Source organism: Neopelma chrysocephalum, unplaced genomic scaffold, assembly GCF_003984885.1.
Source record: "Neopelma chrysocephalum unplaced genomic scaffold, ASM398488v2 Primary Assembly neopelma1_44, whole genome shotgun sequence".
In the NCBI taxonomy this organism is placed as follows: Eukaryota; Metazoa; Chordata; class Aves; order Passeriformes; family Pipridae; genus Neopelma; species Neopelma chrysocephalum.
In genome coordinates, this window is record NW_020897703.1 from 3,084,233 (window position 1) to 3,106,869 (window position 22,637).

Consider the following 22,637-nt stretch of genomic DNA (forward strand, 5'->3'; position numbering starts at 1 on the left):
TTGCTGATTGCTCAGAGCTGTCCAGGCTGGGATTCCTGGCCCACAGGCAGGTTGTGCTCTGATTAATATCTGAGCATTTAGATCGTTCTCATCTTCGTGGCCTCTTAGCCTTGCACTCTAAAGAGTATCCCCTCAGTTTCAGTGAGAGGCACCTGAGAAGCGAAAGAAACACATACTTAGAAGGCAAGTTATGCAAAATTTCCACCAAACGTATTTCAAGGAAATAACTTGCTAGTTTCCAGAAAATTCAGTGCATTTGGCTTCCTTTACCCTTGTTGAAAATAAAGGAATTCCCCATGATACTCTCCTTTGTCCAATGTTTTCAAAAATTTTTTACTCACCTTCCATTTTTGTTGAAGACACTTTTATAAAGGGGAGTCTTGCTACTATGGAACCTTCTAAGTTGCATTTTTCTGTATCTTGTAGTAATAAATCTTGACCAGTCACATAGATGAGATGAATCAGTGTAAAGTCACAATGGCTGTTAAGCACAACTTAGCAACGCTCCATTCAGCATGGTGTTTAAGAGCATTATTCAGATTTTAATAAAAGTCTGACTACATATTTGTATTACAGTTTAATAGCATTATTCAGACTTAAATTTTGGGTTTTTCAGAATGCTTGTAGCAAAAGTGCAGTGAAATGAGGGAGAAGAAAGCAAAGTCACTTCTTGTAGTTGACAAGGTTTTAGTTGGTTATGTCTGAACAGAACATCCAGAGCTGTTCTTACCTGAATGTAGCTTGGATGTGCCCACAGGGCAAGTGCAGGGGGCTCCAAAGGGAAGACATGGGGGTATTTAGAAGGGACTAGCTTGAAGGAGGCACTCAGGTTCTCACATTACTTCCCTGCTATATCATGAGGCATCCATATTCCTTGAATAGAAGTGGGAGAACATTCCATCTCTCCCTCTGTCTCTAAATAGTGTGTAAAATACCACGTGCATCATTTATAGGTGTATAAGTGATCCATGCATAATGCTCACGCACAAATTGACGTTCAGAAGCCGTGGACATTTCTAGACTAAGCAGGCAAACACTACAAAATGACAGAATTAAGTTGCCTGTGTAACCATTTCTGTCTCCCTTGTGTGCAGGTATTGGAATAGGTGTTTAAGGACAAGGCATGGTTTTCCTTCCCATTTAGATCCATGCCTCATTCAGAGGGCAGCTCTTTCATTCTTTTAACTCCTACTTGTTCATTATATAGCTTCATATTCCTTTGTTGCAAAGTCTGCTCTGAAGACAAAACCAATTTTGCTGTACCTTACTGCAGAGTTAAAACTTCTCTAACAAGTGATCCAGGGATTTTAAAGACTGGTCTTCAAAAGATCTCCATTGTGAGCACTGAAGGAAACAAGAACAATTTCAAGTTGACTCCAAAGCATGCAAATTCGGGAGCTACTTGTAAAATAAAAAGAAAACTAAGAAAATAAAAAATTGGCACAACTTTTTACATGTACTAAACAGCATTTATGCTTTTCAGGTCCCCTGTCTTGTAAATGGATAGATTTCTCTGGGCTGAAAACTTTCACACAGGAAATTTTCCTAGTATCTTCTTTTTCTGTAAAGGTTAAGTTTAGCAGATGCATGTGCCACAGGGAAAAAAATAACTGTTAAAGGCATTCTGCTGTCCACTCATCACAGATATATTTTGATATGTATATAAGTTGGGGTTTTTTATTAAAACATTAATTTTGAAAACAGTTGATCTAATTTGAAATCAAAGATTCTGTAGTATTTTTCAGTCTTTGTAATTTTGTCTTTATACTTCATGTACTTTCATAGTTGAAAATTCTTATAAGACAAGTTTTATAAATTGTGGGTAACTTTTCATACTGATACTCTGCATGGCTTTAAATAGTAACAGCAGTCAGCCATTTCTAAATCTGGCACCTTCTTAAATGAGAGATTTTCAGTTTTGCTTTAATGTTTTCTGTATATAAAAGTATTGTTCGAAGTGAAAGGCTTTTACAAATATTTGTGAATTTGAAAAGTAACTAGAAGCATAGAAGGGGAACATTCAGGGAGGATATGCTAAAGCTGCAGAATAAAATCTAGAAGTGCTGCATGTTGTTTTCTGATAATCACCCAACAGATATTTGAGACCTCTTCAGCTTGACCAGTGGTGTTTGGTTCTGGGCGACGTTGCTGACCTGAACACGCCAGCTTTAGCACAGAATGCTTGGGACAAGGTCAACAGGGAATAAAGGAGCACATGAACAGAGAGCTGCTGTGACGTAGATGAATGGGAAGGACAGGCCAAATCCCAGGGATTTTAAATTCCGTTTCAAAAGCATGATAATTTGGATTTTAGTAAATACAAGGGGTTCTGCCAAAAGCAGAGCTAATGAGGTCTCGTTTCTGTGTTCAGTGATCCACCCTGCTACCAGAACATTCTCCAGACTTTCCCATATCTCCAGAATCTCCATCCTCATGATGCCTCAGTGGTCCTTCACTATCAGTTTGGGCCGGTGGCGATGGGGTGATGTGTGGGGCAGAGTGAGAGCTGGCCAGCATGTCACTTCTTGCATGCTGATGGGTCCTGGCTTTTGAAAAGTTGCAATTGCCTTTTCCTTAGTAAGGTCATTCTTCTGAGGCTATCCTCTCCAAACAGCTGTGAGTTATCACAGGAATTGTGGAAATATGATATCTTTGGGATTTCTGCTTCTTTATCAGATTGATTTGAAATCGATCCAACAGTTTCAGAGTTGCTGGTGAGGGAGAGGGGGAAGTGATGGGACAGGCAGCACAAGTCATTGGCCATATTTTGACCTAAAAAAAACTGTTAAAGAATCTCAACAGAAAAATCTTAAAACTCAGAGTTCAAGTTAGGTACACAAATCATGTGTTGTTTCCAAGGTTCCCTGGCAGTGCTGTGTGCTCACAGGTTCTGCTGCAGCCTGTGAATCGTGGGTGCTCAGCACTCTTGAGAGTCAGATGATTTGGATACAGGTGGCGTAGGTAAATTTAGGTGCCCTGAATAAATGCCCTGTGACAGGCTATTTAAAGGTGCCCTGTGTGTAGAAAGGGGGGGATTGTGTGTTTTGGGCTTTCCCTGTAGGGGTAGTTCACTGCTTCCTGGGCCAGGTTGGGCAGCAGTGCGTGCCTTTAGCTTGTGCAGGGGTTACGTTGGCAACCCCACAGCCGGCAAACCTAAAGCTGCTGGCCTGGCTCTCCACAGCCCTCAGCTGCAGGAAGCATCCTGCTGCAGCTGGCTGTCCAAATGGGAGATATCCCAGTCAATTGGTTGAGGGAAATAGATATGAACCCATCTTTCTCAACCTCTTTTTTTTCTTTGAGTGTGTTTATTTTTTTATATTGTAACTTTCAAGAAGCAGTGCATGCATTTGAATGGCTTGGACTCCTGTACAATTGCCTTTTAAGATCTCAGCTCTCAAAGCCTTTTTGGTTTCTCCAAAAGACTTTTGCACTGTATTTGTTTTATCATTGCAGATAAATCTTTCTGGATTTCTCCCAAAAGCTGAGTCAGACAGTTCTTTGACTAGTCTTTCAAGTTCAGAAAGGAGTTTCATTTTTATAAATAATCGTCCAGTTCTTCAGAAGGAAATACTTAAGGTAATATCTTTTATAGCTTTTAATTCAAGGAACAGAAATGTGATTTCTTGGAGGACAGAGACATATAGGCAATCCACAACCTTTTTCCCACATGAAATAGAGTGCTGCAGGTGAAGATACTGGCATTTAAAACAGAAACCCCTCCCACAAATCTGATGCTCCTGGTGCCTCAGTTCTATTCCATTTGCTGCAGTCCCCATCACTGCAGGTTACGTTTTTGGCTGTTTGAAAGAAAGGTTATTTCAGATACTCTATGCAAGACACCAGACCAGTTGATTCTTTCTTTGTATTAGCCTGCAGAAACCACCTGTGCAATTTCCCATAAGGGAACTTCATGTAGTTTCCTGTAAGAGAATTCTTCTGTGAAGTTTTTATTTTGTCCACTTCTGTTGTGGGCTTGTCAAGCAAACACCCATCCTTTCCCTTTAAATTTGTGTGTGCACTGGGTAGAAATGAAAGTGATAGTGCAGCAGCATTGGCTACAGCTGAGCATTGTGTAGGCAGAATTTGATACTCTTGGGTTTCTGTCACTACTGAACCTTGCAGCACTTCACTTGGAGCAGCCTTGCTGTCCTAATCCTTGCCATGGCCAGGAAAGAAAATCACATTCGTGCCAAAGTGTCCATGTAGCTTTTAAGGTGGAGACAATGAAGTTATTTTCAGTTGGCAAGCAAAGCTTTGTAGGTGTAAACCCTGAACTTGTGTTGGTATGTTAAGAGCCAAAGAAGGCTAATCCATCTCCACACAAAATATGATGTGCTTGTTTCTTCTGGGAGTTCAAAGCTCAGCTTGAATCCCGTGACAGATAAGGTTTTTTTAACCAGAGCATAGAAGCTTGGATTCAAGGTGGGATTCACCATACTACCATACAAAGTAAAACTATAATGACCCACATGGAAAACAAGCTATACATCACTTTTAGCTCCATGCTATGTATGGGGAAGAAGTGCTGGTGGACCTCTTATTACTACAGTTCAGTGCCAGCTGAGGACAGACTGTGGGAATATTAAGGTTAAAATAACTTGAAAATATTTCAATAAATTCAATGTTATTTAAACAATATTTAAGGAATGAAAAATTAAATTTTAATCATTTTTTACACCTTCAATTTTTTTTTGGTCTTGTTAACGTATTCTTTTCTCCAGTATGTGTGTCTGTGGGAGGAGGGATCCAGGATACTAGAGAGGAATGCAAGGATCTTTTATTTGGTCCTTGTAGTTAACAACACCAAAATTCTGAAACAACTGAATTTTTTGTAGTTTCTTGGAGGAGTTTTTAGGAGTATTATAGAGAAAATAGCAAGAACAAGAAGAGTTTGAGAAAAACTGTACATTTATAACTGGGTTAAGAAAAGGAACAAATTGGTCTTGTTTTGGGAAAAGAACAGGTCTATAGTCCAAGTGCAACTTTCTCAAACAGACTTTATTTGGACTGAAAGAGACAGCAGTGTGGTTGTATGCTGTAAAAGTCAGTTTTCTTTAAAAAACAACTAGTAGTATTGGTGGTGATTGAGGAAAGAAACATTGGAATTGCAGTCCATCCATTGCATTGCATCCCAGTTGCATCCATTGGGCACACCATATCTTTTCTTCCTGGTGCAATCAATACATTCATTCGGAATGTCCATTAGTATCTTGGAATTGTTCCTTTTTTTTTTGTTTTTTTTTTAAATTTATCTGTGAAGACATGGAAACCACCAGTTTAGGTGATTTTTATGGCATACATGTATATGATAACCTTTTTAGTATTCCTTTAACTTAAAAAAAGCAACAAAACCAACAAACCAGTTATGCTTTTATAATGTCAGATTTTATTTCTGTGCCTTTTTGTCTATTTTATTGCCTTTACTGACACCTCTCTATTAAATCAATCTGTAGTTAATTCGACAATACTACAGTATGATGACACACAAGGACTGTACTCGTTTATATCCTGTTTTCTTTTTGAATATTACTGTACCTGCCTCTGCTGTGGATGTGAATGTAACACCTGATAAAACTCAAGTTTTGCTGCATTATAAGGTAACTAAGGTTTTTACCCTGTTTCTGAGTTGTCAATCTTTTACTTATGTAAGCATAATAAGGGCTTTGGGGACTACAAAAAAGTGGGAAGGTAAAACGGTGCCTCCGGGGTTTTTTTGTTTTGTTTTTTTTTAGTTGCTTGATAGCTTGCCTTTGTCATAGGACTGTTTTGATCAAAAAGTACTGAACAGGCTAAGTGGAGAATTATTCAAAATTAATTTCCCAGTTGATTTCAGATTTTTATGCTGTCAGATATATGCATGTAGCACTTTGTTTTCAGATGCCTTTATAGTGAGGGAAGCTAAATAGAATCATGATCGTGTCCCTACATAAATCTCATACTTCATATCTACACTAAGTAATCACTATTTAAACACATACATTAAGGGGGGGTGGACAGGAGAGGCATTGATTTCTCATCAAATCACTATTTTGCCATTATGTGTATAGATTATTGATGACATCAGTTAAGTGCCATAGAAATTAGGAAGACTACATTGGTAATAAGGTGCTTATTCAAAGTTAATGTAGTCACACCAGTGTGTTAACCGTGGTCACAAAAAACCTTTTGTATTTGCCTATGTCAATCTTGTAAATGTACTGCCTCTTAAGTGCCACTTGTGTGAAAATTAACACAGCATTCTCACATTTGATCTAGTTTTCCTTTGGCATTAGAAAAAGGGTTGGGTTTTCTTTTTCCTTTTTTTTTTTTACTTTATTTCTATTTTGTACGGTTTTGGGTGGTTTTTGTCTTCTTAATTTCCATCATTTGGTGCAAAGCTGTCTCGGAAACATGTACAATAGAAGCACCTACACAAACACACTTGCATGGAATGGGATGTTGCTGGTGCACCTGTTTTGACTGTAAGCTTCTAATTCCATATGAAGTAGGAATAGCTTTACCTGATAGTGGTTTAATCAGTCAGTACCCTGTTGTAAAGAAAGCAATTAAGTGATTTTGTGATGTCAGAGTAAACTAATGAAGCAGAATACCTATCACAAAATATTTGGTCCTGGAGGTGTCCAGTTGAGTCTTTTTGAGTGTGTGTAAACAACTGAAATGCAATAATCTGTCCAGATAATAATCTGAATAAGATAACTGTTTTAATATTTTTCTCAGCATCTGTCAGTTACATTTTCAGGTGCACTTGTGTGTATTTTCTGTTTTGTTTCTTTTTTTTTTCCCAGGAATCTGTCTTACTTGCAGTTGAAAATGTGTTGAAATCACTGTATGGGCCACTACCTGCTGCAGTCCCTGGTGAAAGTAATAAAACAGATGTTACCTCAGCAGACATGTTTGTTCATAGAACAGAACAAACAGATGTGGTTGGTAATGAAATGGGACCATCTGGAAACGATGAGCTACATGCTCATACTTCATTCCTTTCACTCAGCAGCGATGTGCAAAACTGTCAAGCAGTAAAAAACACAGAGATCTGCTTAAATCATCAGACTCCTTGTGCTGATAATGTACATAGTCGCCTGGACGAGAGAGAGGTTTCTAAGAGTGATGCCTTTCCAGACAGTTCCTTAAATTTATTGTGTGAGGAGGAACAGAATGGACAAAATATGACTGATATTCAAAGGAACAGTGTTCCTGTGGACCCCAAGTCTAAAAAAGCCGATGATGAGCATCTTTTCAGTTTTGATAATACTGACCAAATAGATAAAAATAAGGAAGCCTCAGACCCTAAAGACTTACCTGAGGAAACCTCAGTCCCTAAAGACTTACCTGAAAAAGCTTCAGTCCCTAAAGACTTACCTGAAATCTCTGCTGATAGTTGGAGTATGGGAAGTGCATTTAAAGACAGTCTAGGAGATAAACTGGAACCTGTCAAGATTTTGATGCCTGAAGTTGGAGGAACAATTAGTAAGCAAAAAGAACACACTGCTCAACAAAGCAACAATCCACAAATCTCAAATCAAAGCGTAAAGAAAAAAAAAGTGATAAGTGAAAAATTCGGCCATGTGACAGCTTATGACTTAATTAATAGTAGAATAATAAAGAAAGCAAAGTCTGCATTTGAAATTTTCACTAACGAACGTCGTCCAAAATTGATAAGTGATAATCCGAAGACCAGCATGGCAGACATTCTGCTGAAGATTGAAGAGCAGTGGAAGAATTTGAGTGAAGAGGAAAAAAAGAAGTAAGTATTCAGACCATGACTTGCTTCTAGATATGGTAGCTACCAAAGAGTCCCTTGTAATGAATTAAAAAAATGGTAAATTTCCAGTTATTTATGAAAAAAAAAATAGAACAGAAAAAGATTTTTGACTTTTTAAAATCAGCATCAATGTTGTGAGTTGCCATCTTTTGCTGTGTGCAGTTGTTCACTGCTGATTTGAATTACTCATTTTGCCCCTGTGCTGTGGGGCAGTTGGGTACGGACAGTTTTGCTGAGTGGTTATTTAGAGATGACAGGCAATAAAGCACACTATGTGAATCCTGCAGACTTCTGTTTTCTGAGGGCTGCCTTTACTTTGTCACTCCTCATGATCTGTCCTTGAAAACCAGCACGGTGATGGAGATATATATAGTTCCTCCAGAGGTTTTCCAACTTTATTGCTAGAAAGTGAGAATTCTTTTTTAGGATCTTTAGTACTCGAACATTTGGTAAAGTCCTTTCCTCTAAATTTAGTACATCTCCCAACCCAGGCTACCTCAGAATTGTATTTGTAAAACCCAGTCAAATGACAGAAGGAATTACCTTTTCCCCTAAACAGCTATTCTAGTGCTGGTTCAGAGAATACAGTACAATTTGCATTTTAATCTGTTTCGAACAAGACCAAGTCTCTTTCTACATTACAATGTGAGTAGTTAAACTCCATAGTTTTTCTAAAACAAAATGTCACTGAGTTTTTGAAAGCCATCTGCAAGAAAGGGAAATATTTTAGGCTAATTTGGGGTTGGGTTAGTTAAAATATTAGGTAATGTTGTCCTCTATATGGAACTTACCTTATGGTAAAAGATGAATTAATAACAGATTTTGAGACATTTTAAGATAGTTGAAAAAAAAGAAACACAAAACCTTCAACATTTTGTTTGTAACTTTTTAAACTGTAAAACACTGTAGGGCATCACACAAATGAGGAAAAACAGAAGTTGTTCTTCAGTAGTTTTGCATGTAATGATTTGAATGCATATCATGATTTGTAGCAGAAAGTTTGGGAGATGAAAATTTGATTCTGAAGAACAAACTCATTGGAAGTGGTGTGAAAATATGTTTTCTTCATATTGTGGAAACAAGGAGAAGGGAATTAAAGACCATTGAAAAGGAAACTGTACTAGCTAAACAAGTGTAATTTTAACACCAATGAGAGATTTGATTAGAAGAATGTTAAGAAAGAGAAGCCATACCTGTTGAATTACTGTTATATAACTTTTTTCTTGACTTCTTGACTTTCTTTCAAAACATCTGTTTTGTTCTGAATACCAGCTATATCAGAGCTCAGTAAAACCTTTTTTTCTAGCTTCTGATTTACTTAATTTAAAGCTTACTAAGCAAGCAACATACCGTGGTCAAAAAACCATACATGTGACGACGTATTTTGTCCATCTCTGCATAAGCAGAAATATTAATTTAATAGTAGAAATCTACTCTAATTATGTTCACGCTTTTAATGAAATGAAACAAAAGGTTCTGCCAGCTGTTTCAGAAAATTTTAATTTGCTCTGCTTTAGCTTTTGGGATTTCATGGTTGCTTTCCTGGTACAACTGTTATGTTAAAGAGTGTGCCTACAGATTAACTCTGCATTAGTTCAGGAAGGAAACCTCTTTGGTAATGAAGTTTTCCTTATATGTAGGACTGAATGTGGTTTAGTATCTCTCTCTATATTTTCCTTATACGTAGGATTGAATGCCATGATTGTTGAAGCAAATGAAAAATTTACCCCTAGTTGTATCCATACATTTCAGCTTTGATTCTTTCAGCTTCTTTCCACTTTCAATCTCTTAAAATTGCCTCAGGGAATATCAAATAGGAAGAGACACGCAGACAACTTCTCCTGCAAAGCAGCACTCCAGAAGGACTTGTGGCAGAGAACATTAGTCTTGCCTACCAGGTACTCTGGATAAATTGGGCCACCTAGAGGTAACAGCAAATGTCTATACATCAGGGCAGCCCAAGGGCCAGTGCTCTGCTGAGCACACGGTACCTCCAACTTCCTGCATCCTGGCTGGCACAACACCACATTTCCTGGGCTCCAGCCCTCCATCCTTCTGTGATAAAGTCATGCCTTTTGCAATGGGTGTGCATGGTTTCAGCATCCCTGTTTCTCTCTGTGGCCCCTCCAGCAGGTCTAAAATAATTTAAATCCCTTTTGGGAATAGTACAAGCAACAGATGTCTCGTAGTGACACAGGATGGCCTTTTCAAAACAAGCCAGCATTTATTACACAACCGGAATGTAAAATGTTATGGTCTTTAGCTTATAATAGAAGAGGAAAGCTCCCATGCATGTCCATGTTGGCAGCATCACATATCCCCCTGCTTTGCAAAGCCAGGATTTAATTTCTTGCACTCGCTCTGCTCTTACTTAATACAGCTGGCCTTAATGTTTCTCGCATATCAGGCTCAGGTAGGAGTGGGAGAAATCCCTCCAAGTGCCATAACAGTGGCAGGAGTAGTTACCCTGAAGGTGTAGGAAAAGTTCAAAGCTACACACACTTTATCATGGGACTAACAAATCACCTTGTCAGCACTCTGCAGTAATTCTTCATGAGTATATTTGTGCCTTGGGAGAAATATTATTTTAGGTAGCGTGGTCTTTGCTGTCGGAGTTTGCTCCAAATACTCAAATTCAGATTATTTGTCTTGTAAGGTCTGAGACACTTTATATGAAAAGGGTTTTGCTATATGCTAAATATTTTGTTTGGGATTAAGATGCAAAGGGAAAAGAATATATTGTGGATCCATTTTTTTAGTTAAAGCAAAGCTGCCTTTTAAACTAGACTTTATTCTAGTCTTCCACTCTGTCCTTATACCCATTTTTGCAAATTTCCTTGGCTTTAGGTTTTGTAGCTTCAGAAAAGGATCCTGAATTTACAATCTTAATTCCCAAAGCAGAGGAGAAGCTATTCTTGTAACACTTGTTGATTTTACTTGCCTCTATGGAAGGATTTTTAAAAAGGGAAAGGTGTTGCCTCATAGTTTGTAAACCTGCAGTTTTTCCTTGATTCTCAGCAAATCACTGATAGTGATGTGTATGAATCTGCAAGACCCTCACAATCAGAGTTTGTAAGGCTGGAATTTTTCTGGTAGCCTAAAATGACAGACAAGTTGGAGTTTGTTTGGAAGTGCTTTCATTTTGGATTATCAGTGTATCACTATCATTGAAAGCTCAGTTCTCTTACAGTTAAATATTTTCCTGCATTACAGTTGAGTCTATTCAAAACAAAGTATTTATTGATCTGGTCAAAGCTATAAATGAATTTGGGATAAAAAAAAATTCTGTTCAAGTGATTTCGTCCATTCATTTTAAAAGGAGCAGATGTTTTTTATCTTAATGTTTGCTCCATATTTTCTGGGACATGATTTATTGCAAGAAACTATTTAAGCTGACTTTTTTAGTTAACTAAATATTGGTACCATATGTGAATGCTAGCACATCATAATTAATTGCAAATGGTGACCCTTTTGTTGACCTTAATTTTCCAGCATGCATACACATAATTGAATCAAACTGTTCTAGCAAGTAGCAATAAATAAGTATGACCAGCTAAAATACTTATTTCCAATACTTATATATGATAGTACTACTTTTTCTTTTTTTAATTAAGATCAGGCTGGTTTGAATTGCCTTCTAGAATTCAAAATATCAAATAAGGGCAAAAAGAAGTTCAGCAAATCACATCTTTTTCTTTCAGAAAGTAAGATTCATATGCTGTAGACAAGCATAGACCTGGCATCTATAAAAGTTTAGCTATCTCCCTGACATTTATAAACTCATTAAGAATCCATTCATGTTGTAGAGGCTTAGTAAGTAATGATGTTTTAACCATTTAGACAGCATTTAGGAGTAGCTTGTTATTAAGTGCTTTTTGAAAAATCTGTAAGTTTATTAGTTACAGGCTTCTGTGATAATAGTACATATTTTGTGTTCTTACACTTTATGTGGTTAATTTTAGGCCATTTGTAATCAATCAATACTTCTATTAAGTAAAGCTTGAGGCTTGTGAAATTATTCGAGCTCCAAACTCCTGCCTGACCACGTGGAGTCCCCTGGAAGTCTGTGGAGCTCTAGAAGCTTAAGTGACTTTGTGAGTTGAACTGGATGTGCCGGTGACACAAAACTCCTTCCAAAACTATATATTTGATTGCAACAGGGGACTGCAGTGAAGAGCAACTTGCTGTATGTAGATCTTTATATGATGAAGTCTACACCTCCTCCTTCAGTAATTCACATTTTTCTGGCTGTCATGATGAAGGAAAATTTGCAACTTGTCTTCAGAGTGTAATGTAATACAGGCACAGGCCCTGATGTCCTACCATCCCTGTCAGGGTGGAAAGCATATTGGTGTGGATGCTTGAAGGAACCACAGACATTGTTCTTGCTTACCTTACCTTCTGGTTCAGGAGGTTAGGAGTTAGTTGGGGTTTGGGGCTTTTTATCTGATTGTGCTACTGCTTTGTTTTCTCTTTTAAGTTATGAAATAAAAGCCGCCAAGGACCTGGAACGGTACAACAAAGAGGTCAAGAAAGTTAGTGCCCAGACAGTGCACCGGCCAACAAAGGAGACAGGAAAACAGAAACCCAAGCTAAAGAGTTCTGCATCTGACCAGCAGAAGCTTGACAAGATATTTTATGATTATATTGAAAAGAAGGGGGAACTTGAACAGCCCATGAAAATTGTGACAGTGCCTTTTTCTCTGAGTTCCTGTAGACGTCACCTTCAGAGACAGGAGAAAAATGTTTCAGACGAACAAGAGCTTTTCCTGATCCGTCGCCAGAGTTGTCCTGATGTCTGGATATTTGCTACTGAAAAAAAGCTGAAGTTGCTGAATCCATATAGATTGGAAGAAGCCCTGCTATGTAAAAGGTTACTGATGAACCATAAGCTGCCAGTAGAGAAACTGGATGAGCCAATTATGTTAACAGACAGGTACTGTACAAATATATATTGAGCAAATGTTATGTATGTTATTTGAAGTATCATTTGATAATTATTCACAGTAAACTCTGGCAAGGCCCTTTTTGCTAATTCCATGATTATTTGTGCATTCATTTATCTGTAGGAACAGATTTTTGGGTTTTATACTTTTACCTTGAAGTAATGAGCAGACTTGGTCTTGTTCCAGTTGAAATAAGTATGATTTTTGAACAGTTTCATTGGTAGTGCAGCAAAGACAAATGTCACTCCCCCTGAAGACAATTAGATGCTCCACATTTTTACAATGTCACTGTAGCTGACTTTCACCCATGGATTAGGGGATGGCTGATATAATTATTATTACTATATGCCTAAGCTTGGTCACTCACTAAGATATGTGAAAGTTCTGATTTTGTTTCTATAAACAAATTGCTTTTTCAAAATACTTTTAAAAGTCTTGATCACTCATTACTTGCTACCTTTTTCTGTGTTTTTTTGCACAATTTTTGTTTTCACATTAAGGATTTTGGCTTTAACGCTTTGGGGATTTTTTTTTCCAGTCTTATTGGTGGATCTCAGTACATGGCTGCTCTTTATAAAATGCAGAAGAATTACCAGAGTTTCCATGGATCAGGTTATTTATCAGATCCAAGGCTTGTAGCAAATGGATTCCAGATAAAAGTGATAGAAGGTATGATGGTTTTAAAATCTTTTAGTTGTATTTGAGCTTGTTTCTTATGATATAATGATTTAAGTTATTGTTAATTTAGATCACATTATTCTACATCACTTTGTCTTTTAAAGCACTAGCATCCTGCTTTCCTTAACATTGAGATTTTATTCCTTGGCAAAGAATGTAGTCTTCTACACAGAAAATTGAGTAATGGATAACTGAAGTGAAAGCTGTAATAGAATTTCAAAGAATGCTTTTGAATCCATGGTTTCCTCACATTTAATTCTTTTCTCAAAATGCTCGATGCCCGTATCCTTAATTGCCATTCTGACAATTTAGATTAAACTGATGAGAATTCCCTAGTCTTGGCATCTTCTTCCATGGTGTTACTTGCAGAAGCTTCTGCTTTAGCTGACCATTCCTCTGCTGTTGAGCAGTTGAGGAGGTCCAGTGAGGAGCTGGATGTGGTTAATGATGTACTTTCCTATAGGAGTTGGGACACAGAGCCCAAAGGGGCCCGCAAAGAGAGGTGGTCACAGGATCACCACACTTTTCCATGGACTTGTTTTTGAGGGAGCATACTTTTCAATACCTCTACATTGATCACAGAATAAATGTGTTTCGTATAAGATCCTTTAACTTTAGCAAGAGAGCTCAAATATTTATGCATTTTCCTGAAGAACAATTTATAGGGATGCTGTTGGAAACCCAGGGGCAACCCACCTGGTGTTGGTTCTGCAGATCACAAATTCTCCAGCAGAATTCCAAGGAAAGGGAATGTCTTTGGGGGTAGTACCTAGCTGACAGCTCACAGAAAAGATTCACCATAAGAGCTGTTAGAAATGCTATAGCTTCATGTGTTACAGATCCCCACATATGTACAGTGATGACAGATGTACTGTAACATATGGGATCTTTTAAGGGTAGGTACAAAAAAGGGATGTAGACCAACTTCTTCACTCAGAGGCTGGCTCTTCGGAAGAACAGAGCTTAAGCTGTTTTCCTTACTGAATCATGCACAGCAAAACCAAGGAAACTTCTTTCTGACTGACTAAGTCTCTACATAAATAGCAAAACCTTTGTGGAAGAGGTGTTCATGGTAATATCCTGGAGTGAATGATTAGGGAAATAGAGTAGGTACTGTAAGAGACAACTCTTACAAGGTTTATTCAGTCTGGCAAATTAAAGCTGAGGAGGTCTGTGATATGTTCCTAGACAAATATGGGAGAGAGGGATTGTGGCTTAGCACTTTTGCTCACACACTTTTTTTTTTCCTACCTCCTAATATTGTAAATTTGCTCAAAATCTAATTAATGTAAACTGGATGTGAATAAATTGAATGTGAAGATTTGAAGACAGTTTGTAGGCAACAGCAGAAGAGGGTTGTTGACCGATCTTGTGGTACTGGAGATGTGTCATGGTGTAACCCCAGCCTGCAGCTCAGCCCCACACAGCCACTCACTCACTACCCCCACAGTGGGGTGGGGGAGAGAATTGGAAGGGTAAACGTGAGAAAACCCATGGGTTGAGCTGTAACAGGTAAAGCAAAGTTGTGTACAGAAGCAAAACAAACCAAGGAATTGATTCCCTGCCTCCCATGGGCAGGCAGGTGTTCAGCCACCACCAGGGAAGCTGAGCTCCATCACAGGTAGCAGTGATTTGCAAAGACAAACAGTGTCACACTGAATGTCCCCCTCGTCCTTCTTCTTCCCCCAGCCTTCTGTGCTGAGCATGATGCCACATGGTGTGGAATGTCCCTGTAGTCAGTTGGGGTCAGCAGTCTGGCTGTGTCCCCTCCCAAATCCTTGTGCACACCCAGCCCTCTTGCTGGTGGTGTGGAGTGAAGAGCAAAAAAGGGCTTGACTCCGCACAAGCCGTGCTCAGCAATAACAAAAATATCCCTGTTTTACCAACACTGTTTCCAGCACAAATCCAAAGCACAGCCCCACACTGGCTACTGTGAACAAAATTGACTATCTCAGCCAAAACCAGCACAAATGGGAAACTACTTCTAAGACAGCTTGATTAGTTTAAAGCAGAATTGTACACTATAATAGCAAGGAACTCGACACAGTAACTGGGAAGTAGTAACTGTCTTCCACTCCAGTGTTCCTAAGATGTAAATTTAAGGAAGTCTTGTGAGGAAACTGCTCTTGTTTGATTTACAGTTAATGAAAGTAAAAATGCTTTGTATGCACTGTACAGGTTGATGAACCATGGACTTGATCGGTACCATACGGATAGCCCAGTGAAGAATGGGAATCTAATTCAGTTCTTTGTCCCAGTCTTCTATTTTAACTACTCAAGTGAAATGTTAATAACATCTGAGTCTTGTCAGTCATGTTTATAAGCTTCTGCTGATGACATTATAGCAGTTACAGCCTCTTGTATTAAAAGAGCATAGCACTGCAGATGAAGGTAGAAATACCAGCAAACAAATGGAATTTCTCCCAGCTTTTTTTCCAGCTGACCCAAGGATTTTTATTAATACTTCATCAGTCCCTCCTTTTTCTTTTTTTTCTTAATCTTGTCCCTGAAATACACTATCTTCTACAAATACTTATTAAAGCTGATTTTTAGAAACACAGGTATTAATTATTAACATTCCTTATATGTCCTTCTCTGGGAATTCCACTGTGCATTTGGGTTCTTTAGTTCATAGATTCTTGTTGTATAATCTTTACAGAAAGTGGCCTGCATACCAAGAGTGATTTGTCCCACTTAGACCTGAGTATTCTGTAGGATTTCTCAACTCTGAAAGAACAAGTTTGTCTCACAAAACCTTTTTCACTATCCTTATAGAAGCATTATTTTTTCTCTATCTGAATTCAGTGTTTATTTTTGTGGGTTTTTTTGAAATTCAGACACATCCTGAAAGCAGGGAATTCAGATGTTGTTGAACTAGAAGTTGCTTCAAAAAGATTTTTTTTTCTTCAGGATATATTGTTAATTTTTGGGGCCAGGGGTTCTACTTTGCATGGTGAATGATTAAGTTACAGCTTGCTATGGAGAGGTGTCCAGAATAAAAATGTGCACTTAACCCATGACAGCTGGAGAGTTTCACCTTGGTAGCATTCACAGGAGCACACTGGAACCCCTTTCTCTGTGCACATACCTTTGTAACTCATTTTTTCCCAACGTTTTTGATTAATTGGATCAGCCCTAGTATTTACTGTTTCTCAACTGAACTACCAACTCTTTCTTGCTGTCAGGGTCCACTGTAGTATGTTTGAAGGTCAGTACTTTCCTTTAGGACTTCATCGCTGACATTGTCACATTATTGTTCCTCTCTGACTGCTGGTTGATTTTTTTAATAGCCACTAGTGCATGGCTCCCTTTTTCATCCTGGGCAAAGAGTTTCATTTTCTGTGGTAGAAAGTTTCCTTTTTCTGAGAGAGATCCTTTTTTATCTCACAAGCAAAAGATCTGTTCTTTACCTTTGAATCTGAATGGGAAGGTAGTAATTTCCTCTTGCTATAAACCTTTCTGTTGTTCCATGTGAATAAGTCTGTGATGCCATTGGTAGCTGTAAAATACCTTCCAAAGCAAGAACAAAAGAAACTTAGCTGCTCCAGTTTGGTGTTTGGCAGTTTTAATCACAGAAGAGGCTTTTCTTGACCCCTGGTGGTCTCTGAAGAGGACTGTTAGTCTAGTAGGTTGCACTGATTATTTGTTTAAATTTCCACACATATTCTGCCAAAGAAGAGAATGACCCAGACAGTTGCTGCCCATTACCATATATTAAGTTATTTGTAATACTCAGATAGTAATTTGCAATGCTGGAGCCCTTGCTTTGGTATTGTGCACCTCATAGGACAGTTTCCTAGATTAAAATAATTACTTAAATATAGGACCATGTATTCATTCCTCATTTCCTTTCAGTTTTGGGGTGTTTTACAGAACTGACTGTTTATTTAATAGCAAGAAGATCTGAGCAGCTGCCTTAATTTGGAAGGTGACTTTGGTAATTCCCATGTTGGATTGGGCGTGCATCTCCACTGATCTTTGTTAAAGATAATTCTTTGCAGTTCAAATTCCTACTTTTCGGCAACTCTCAGCACAGAGGGGCTTTTTATAAGGATTTTGATTCTGACAGTTGCTTACTTGAAAAAACCCCACCCACATAATATTGGTTTTTCCTTATTTGGATGACTTGTCTGTAAGGGGCAACATCGGTCATAGGATAAAAGAATTGTAATTCATTAGTCTTGCACTAAATTTGTCAGGTCTTGGGATTAATAATCAAAAATTGGATCTTATTCCCTCACAGTGCTTTTCATTCATAGAAATCCAACTATACACTTCAATGGCCAAGACCTTTCAGCTAGTGGGGTGGTTCTGAGGTTAGTTAGTTACTCCAGTAACTTTCCAGGAGTCTTCCTCACAGGCCTACCATGGACATGCCTTGCTCTGAACCCCATGGCACCACATGGCACCAGATGCACTACTCCTAGTGGGTTTTTGAAAGGTCTAATTAGGTGTTTTCTTTCTAGCAAGAACTCAGTTCCACATGGAGTTTTGTTCTTGTGCTGTCACTTTGGTGGGAAAACTGTTTGCACTTCCAGCAATGTTTTCCTTTTTCACAAATGCACCTTTGGATATTTATTTTTACAAGAGTGTGGGAGTTCCAGGCCTTACTTGCCTATTGTTTTATTTGACAGTAAGTCTGCCCTTTCAATGTGTTCTTGTTATAAGACATGAAAGGTAATTTACATTTACTCCACATTGTTCAGAGACTGTCTGTGACTGCAGCCAAAGTTATTCCAAGTATCCTAGATTTTGGAAGTGCCCTATCTTCTTCATGGTTTTGGTAGACTAAGATCTTTTCTATTGTCTCCCCATTTCTCTTTATATTAATTGCTCAGCAGTCTAAGGAGTTTTCAACTAGATTTTTCTCTGGATAGTGACAGTGAAAAACATGTTGTGAAATACTCCAGAAAATGCTTCTTGCTGTCAGTATGTCAGTTAGACAAAATCAATGATTTCTTTGTGGAATGTACCAGTTGTTGTAATTTGCAAAGCTGTGACGCTGAGCTCCAGTCTGTCTTCCACTGCCCTCCCACCCCCTCATGTTCTGGCCTTACTGAGCCTCCAAGTGATGCTACCTTTGGGAGAGCAGTCTGTTTGCTTTTACTTAATGAAGCAAATTACTTAATACTCAGTGTTCTGGGATCTGCCAGGCATTTGTTTGCTCACAGTGACCTCTACATACAGAGAAGCATTTCAAGAAGAGGGATTACTTTCTGTCCAGTTCTTCTTAAGATGTGTTTGTCACATGTACCTTCACTGCACATCTGTCCGTCTGCCCTTGTGAGAGTCCTGGAGTTGTGAATTCTTGACTGGAGAGGAACTGAGAGCAAGGAACACCTTACCTGCTTTTGTAACAATGGTGGGCCTTGGGCCATGCTCTGGGGCAGGCTTTTAGGGTGGAATTGTCTGCCTGAGTATGAGTAGCCAACATATCCATATACAAAGAATGTGCTTATGAGCCTTCAAAGAGCAATAATAGGTAAATAACCAATCATTCTTGGTAATAACAGCTGCCTCAGCTCTTGTAACCTACCACTGGAAAATCATGCTGCTACTTAATTTCACTTTGATTTTGACCATAGACTGGTAGACAGTGTTATAGTGTCACCTAATCTAGGTGGCAGCTGGAAGGGAACAGTTTTTCCTGGCCATCTAGAAGGAATTATCCAAAGATGATTGTAAATGCTTTGTTTGAAAAGAGAAAGGGGAAATTTGTAGCAATGAGAAATCCACATTTTCAGTCATGTGAAAGCTAGTTTATTTGTTCATGGAAATATGTTCTTTGGAAGTTGCAAAGTATTTAATAGAAACTGCCATGGAAACTGCTTGAAGACTGCTGCTTGAATACTCAGAAATCTTAATGTATATTTTGTCAAAAATTTACAAGTACATTGAGGCTTGGACATCTGCTTATGTCATCAAATGTTGCCAATATGAGAGTTCCTGCAAAGGCTTGCAGATAAATAGTTGTTAATCAGCGTGCAGTGGGCTACTTTGCAGTTTAAAGACTATAAGCAGAAAAGGAGAATGGCACACAAACAGAAATACCCAAGAAAACAACTTCCCTTAGCCGGGATTTGTACTGTTTGTTCTCATGTTGAACTCTTTAAAGCCCCCTTTGCCTTTCAGATTAATGAGCAGAATGGTGAAGTCAAATCTGGCTGTCAAAATTTGCAGATGGAACAATGGCTGTTGGTAAAACTGAAGAGTATGTATAAGAAATGTTTTGCAAATCCAGAACTTCACTGTCATAAAATTTTAAAAGGAAGCACTGGAAATACAAGGTTTTAAACTGAAAATCTGAACACTTGAAACCTCACAAAATTTTGTGTCTTCTGTTTGGTAGCATATAGAGAGGTAATTATTGGAAGGTTGTCAAGTAGATTGAGTTCTAATTTTAGAGAGAAAGTAACATAAACAGTCTGGAACAATTATTCAAATCTAAACTTTCATTAAAGCAAAAATGGGACAAAAATGAGAGAAAAGAGCTGAAGGAAATTAAAGAGACTTCATCTCCTGTCTCTTACTGGCAGGCTTTCCCATGGGGAAATACTGGCATCATCTTATCTCACCTCTAATAACTGGTGAACTTTCAGATAATTTAACATTTTGCTTTAAGCTGAATGTGATCACAGGTTTACAGCAGTACATAAAAATATGTCTGTGCTTGCTGGTCATGGTTAGGATGAGGCATCTTGGGAAAGAGAAGGAAGACAAGGCTGGGAGAAAAACAAAAAAAAAAGTTTCAGGTGTAAAGCAGTGTTAAATGTGTAGCTGTAAGAAGGTTCTGTGATTTTTTTGGAGGGTTGGGGTGTTGTTCACTATATTGAATTCCCATTCTGGTCAAAGTATCTCATGCCATGAAGCTTAAAAAGGCCCAACAGCATTATTTACCTGGTGACACACCCATATTAAGGAATAATTTCAATCTGCACAGTCTTCCTGTTCACCTCTGCTCTTATTTAATGACTGTCAAAAAAACAGTGCCTGGGCATGGATAACAGCCTCGTTCTACTAGCTAATAAAAGTACCTTGTGGTGACGTATACTTTCACTTCTGAAATATTTCACATTGTTGTTTGGATTAGGAACAGGAATTATCCCTTATCACAGTTTGTTAGTTTAATCCACTTTGGATCAATCTATTTGTCTCCAGCTCTTTTGACTTTACAAAAACCATTTGTGACTTGAGCTGAATGTAATTTATCCTACCTGGGGCTGTTACACAAGAGTGGATTTATTTTCATTATGAATTGTCTTTTTCCATGCTCTCCTTGTGAAATTCTTTACTCGTTAGACTTGTAGTGGTGGGAAAGGGAAGGTGGCTCTGCAGGGTTGAGATTTCTATGCACCCAGCATGAATAAGAGGAGGGGTCTGTAGGACTGCACGAGAATATGTGAGCCTGACCACCAGAGAACTTGCTCCTGATTGGGAGTGGGAGAAAATTCAGCTGTACAGGAGCACTTCATTCAGGTTTTTTGCAAGTCATGTGAGAAAGAAAGTGAAGTGAAATCACTTAATCCTCAAAGCTTGAATAGATACTTTGTTAGGAAGGCTGTTTAAATGTTTTATTCATCATTCCTACTCAGAGTGGTACCTGCTGCAGCAGCAATATGATATGAATGATAGTATGAAGTCAGTCACAGAACCTTTAGGTTTTTCCTCAGCTGTGGTAGGAGAAAAAAATGCTTTTTATTTCAGTAGAAGCTGAATGTGTTATGATAACATTTGAACTCTACAGATGTTTAAACCAATTGCATAGGAAATAGTGCCAACATTCTGTTTCAATTTTTTTCAAACTAAATTGTGTTTTATTGCTAGCTTCTACTTTATTTTCATGTATGTTTAATTAAAGTCACAGAAGCTTTAATTAAAGCTGTGCTCAAGACTGGGAATGCTGCAAAATGTTTTAAGCATTGAACAGTGCCAGCTAGGATTTGAATTAGTGTGAGCTGAGGCATTTGTGATGTGAATAAGCACAGATCATCATAATGAAACATTGTACAAATAAAGACTTTTCATTCCAAGGGGGGAGCAAATAAAGTTTTCTAATTGTATTGGAATTTGTGAGACTAATTTACTAAGTGGCTTTACATCAGTTTAATTTTCTATGAATTGCTCCACAATAGAAGTTTAAGCAGTGCATGAATTACTGCTTTGTTTTTGTATTTTCAGGTGTTTCAGGTACAGAAAGTCATCTGGAAGTAGAAGGGATGGCAAATTGTCTGCCATATTACGGTATTTCTGATTTGAAAGAAATTCTGAGTGCAGTAGTTAATGGAAATGCAAAGGAAGTATATGAATGTAGGCCTCTCAAAGTGGTAAATTACTTGGAGGTAAGACAGAAACGCTTTGAAGTATTAGCCAGCTATACTTACAGTATAATTTCTTCAACAGGTTTGAAAATCTTTCTTCAGCTTTCTGTTTTAATTAATGTCATTGTGTTCTAAACAGAAGTTACTTTTGAAAAGGAGGATGTCATATCCTCTCTGAGGTTTATGGGTTGTGCATTGCTTACCAAAATACTTCCATTAGACATATCCAGTGTGATGTAATACATGCTGAAAGCTGATGTTCACAAAGTGATTTTTCTACATGGGCAGTTTTCAGACTATAAGGACATTTCTCTGTGTTAGAATACAAAGCTGCCATAGAATTGCTTTACAAAGTCTAGAAGGCAGTTGAATCCAGAATAGTCATCCAAATTTATCTCTTACGTAAATAAATCTATGAAGTAGTTATAAAATGATTTAAGGTAATAGTTTATGAAAAGTAGGTGTTAATTGAAGCTTAATTTTCATGTAAACCTCAATGAGACATATACTGTGAAAACTGGAAAGTGCACCTTTTCCACTTAAAGAAGAAAAATTCTTATGATTCATTCAGAGGAAGGGCAGAGATACATAAGTGGATATTACTTCTGCCAGAAAAGCAAGCTGTCACTGGAATTAAGACATTGAAACAAAAAATGAAGTCCCACATGCAGTGAACCCCATATGCCTCTGCAAATGGTTGTAATTAGTTAACACCAGTAACTTCTGTGGTTAACAGAGGCACATACTGACAACCAACAGTCTCATAAGCCCACACTGTTCAGTGCAGAAGAAAGAATAGGGTAATGGTTAAAGAATCAGCCTTCCACGGTACAGAATATTCCACAGTGATCTTTTCCCACTTGGAGGAAGGGGGGAAAATCTCAGACAAACAAAATGGGAAGATTCAGATTAAATCACTATGAATGCTGCTCA

The 22,637-nt window shown here is 38.1% G+C and overlaps 1 protein-coding gene across 7 annotated transcripts in view; it reads left to right on the top strand.

Annotated features, from left to right (window-relative positions):
- PMS1 (PMS1 homolog 1, mismatch repair system component) overlaps positions 1 to 22,637 on the top strand; it is a 45,057-nt gene that overhangs the window by 21,313 nt on the left and 1,107 nt on the right. For 5 of the 7 annotated variants that reach the window (XM_027678100.1, XM_027678099.1, XM_027678096.1 and 2 more), the window contains 6 exons: positions 3,454 to 3,576; positions 5,454 to 5,597; positions 6,786 to 7,744; positions 12,243 to 12,698; positions 13,247 to 13,377; positions 21,565 to 21,725. In XM_027678100.1, the coding sequence (XP_027533901.1) occupies positions 3,454 to 3,576; positions 5,454 to 5,597; positions 6,786 to 7,744; positions 12,243 to 12,698; positions 13,247 to 13,377; positions 21,565 to 21,725 (1,974 nt within the window). The remainder of the gene's footprint in view (positions 1 to 3,453; positions 3,577 to 5,453; positions 5,598 to 6,785; positions 7,745 to 12,242; positions 12,699 to 13,246; positions 13,378 to 21,564; positions 21,726 to 22,637) is intronic. The other 2 variants (XM_027678101.1, XM_027678102.1) reach the window with 2 other exon arrangements.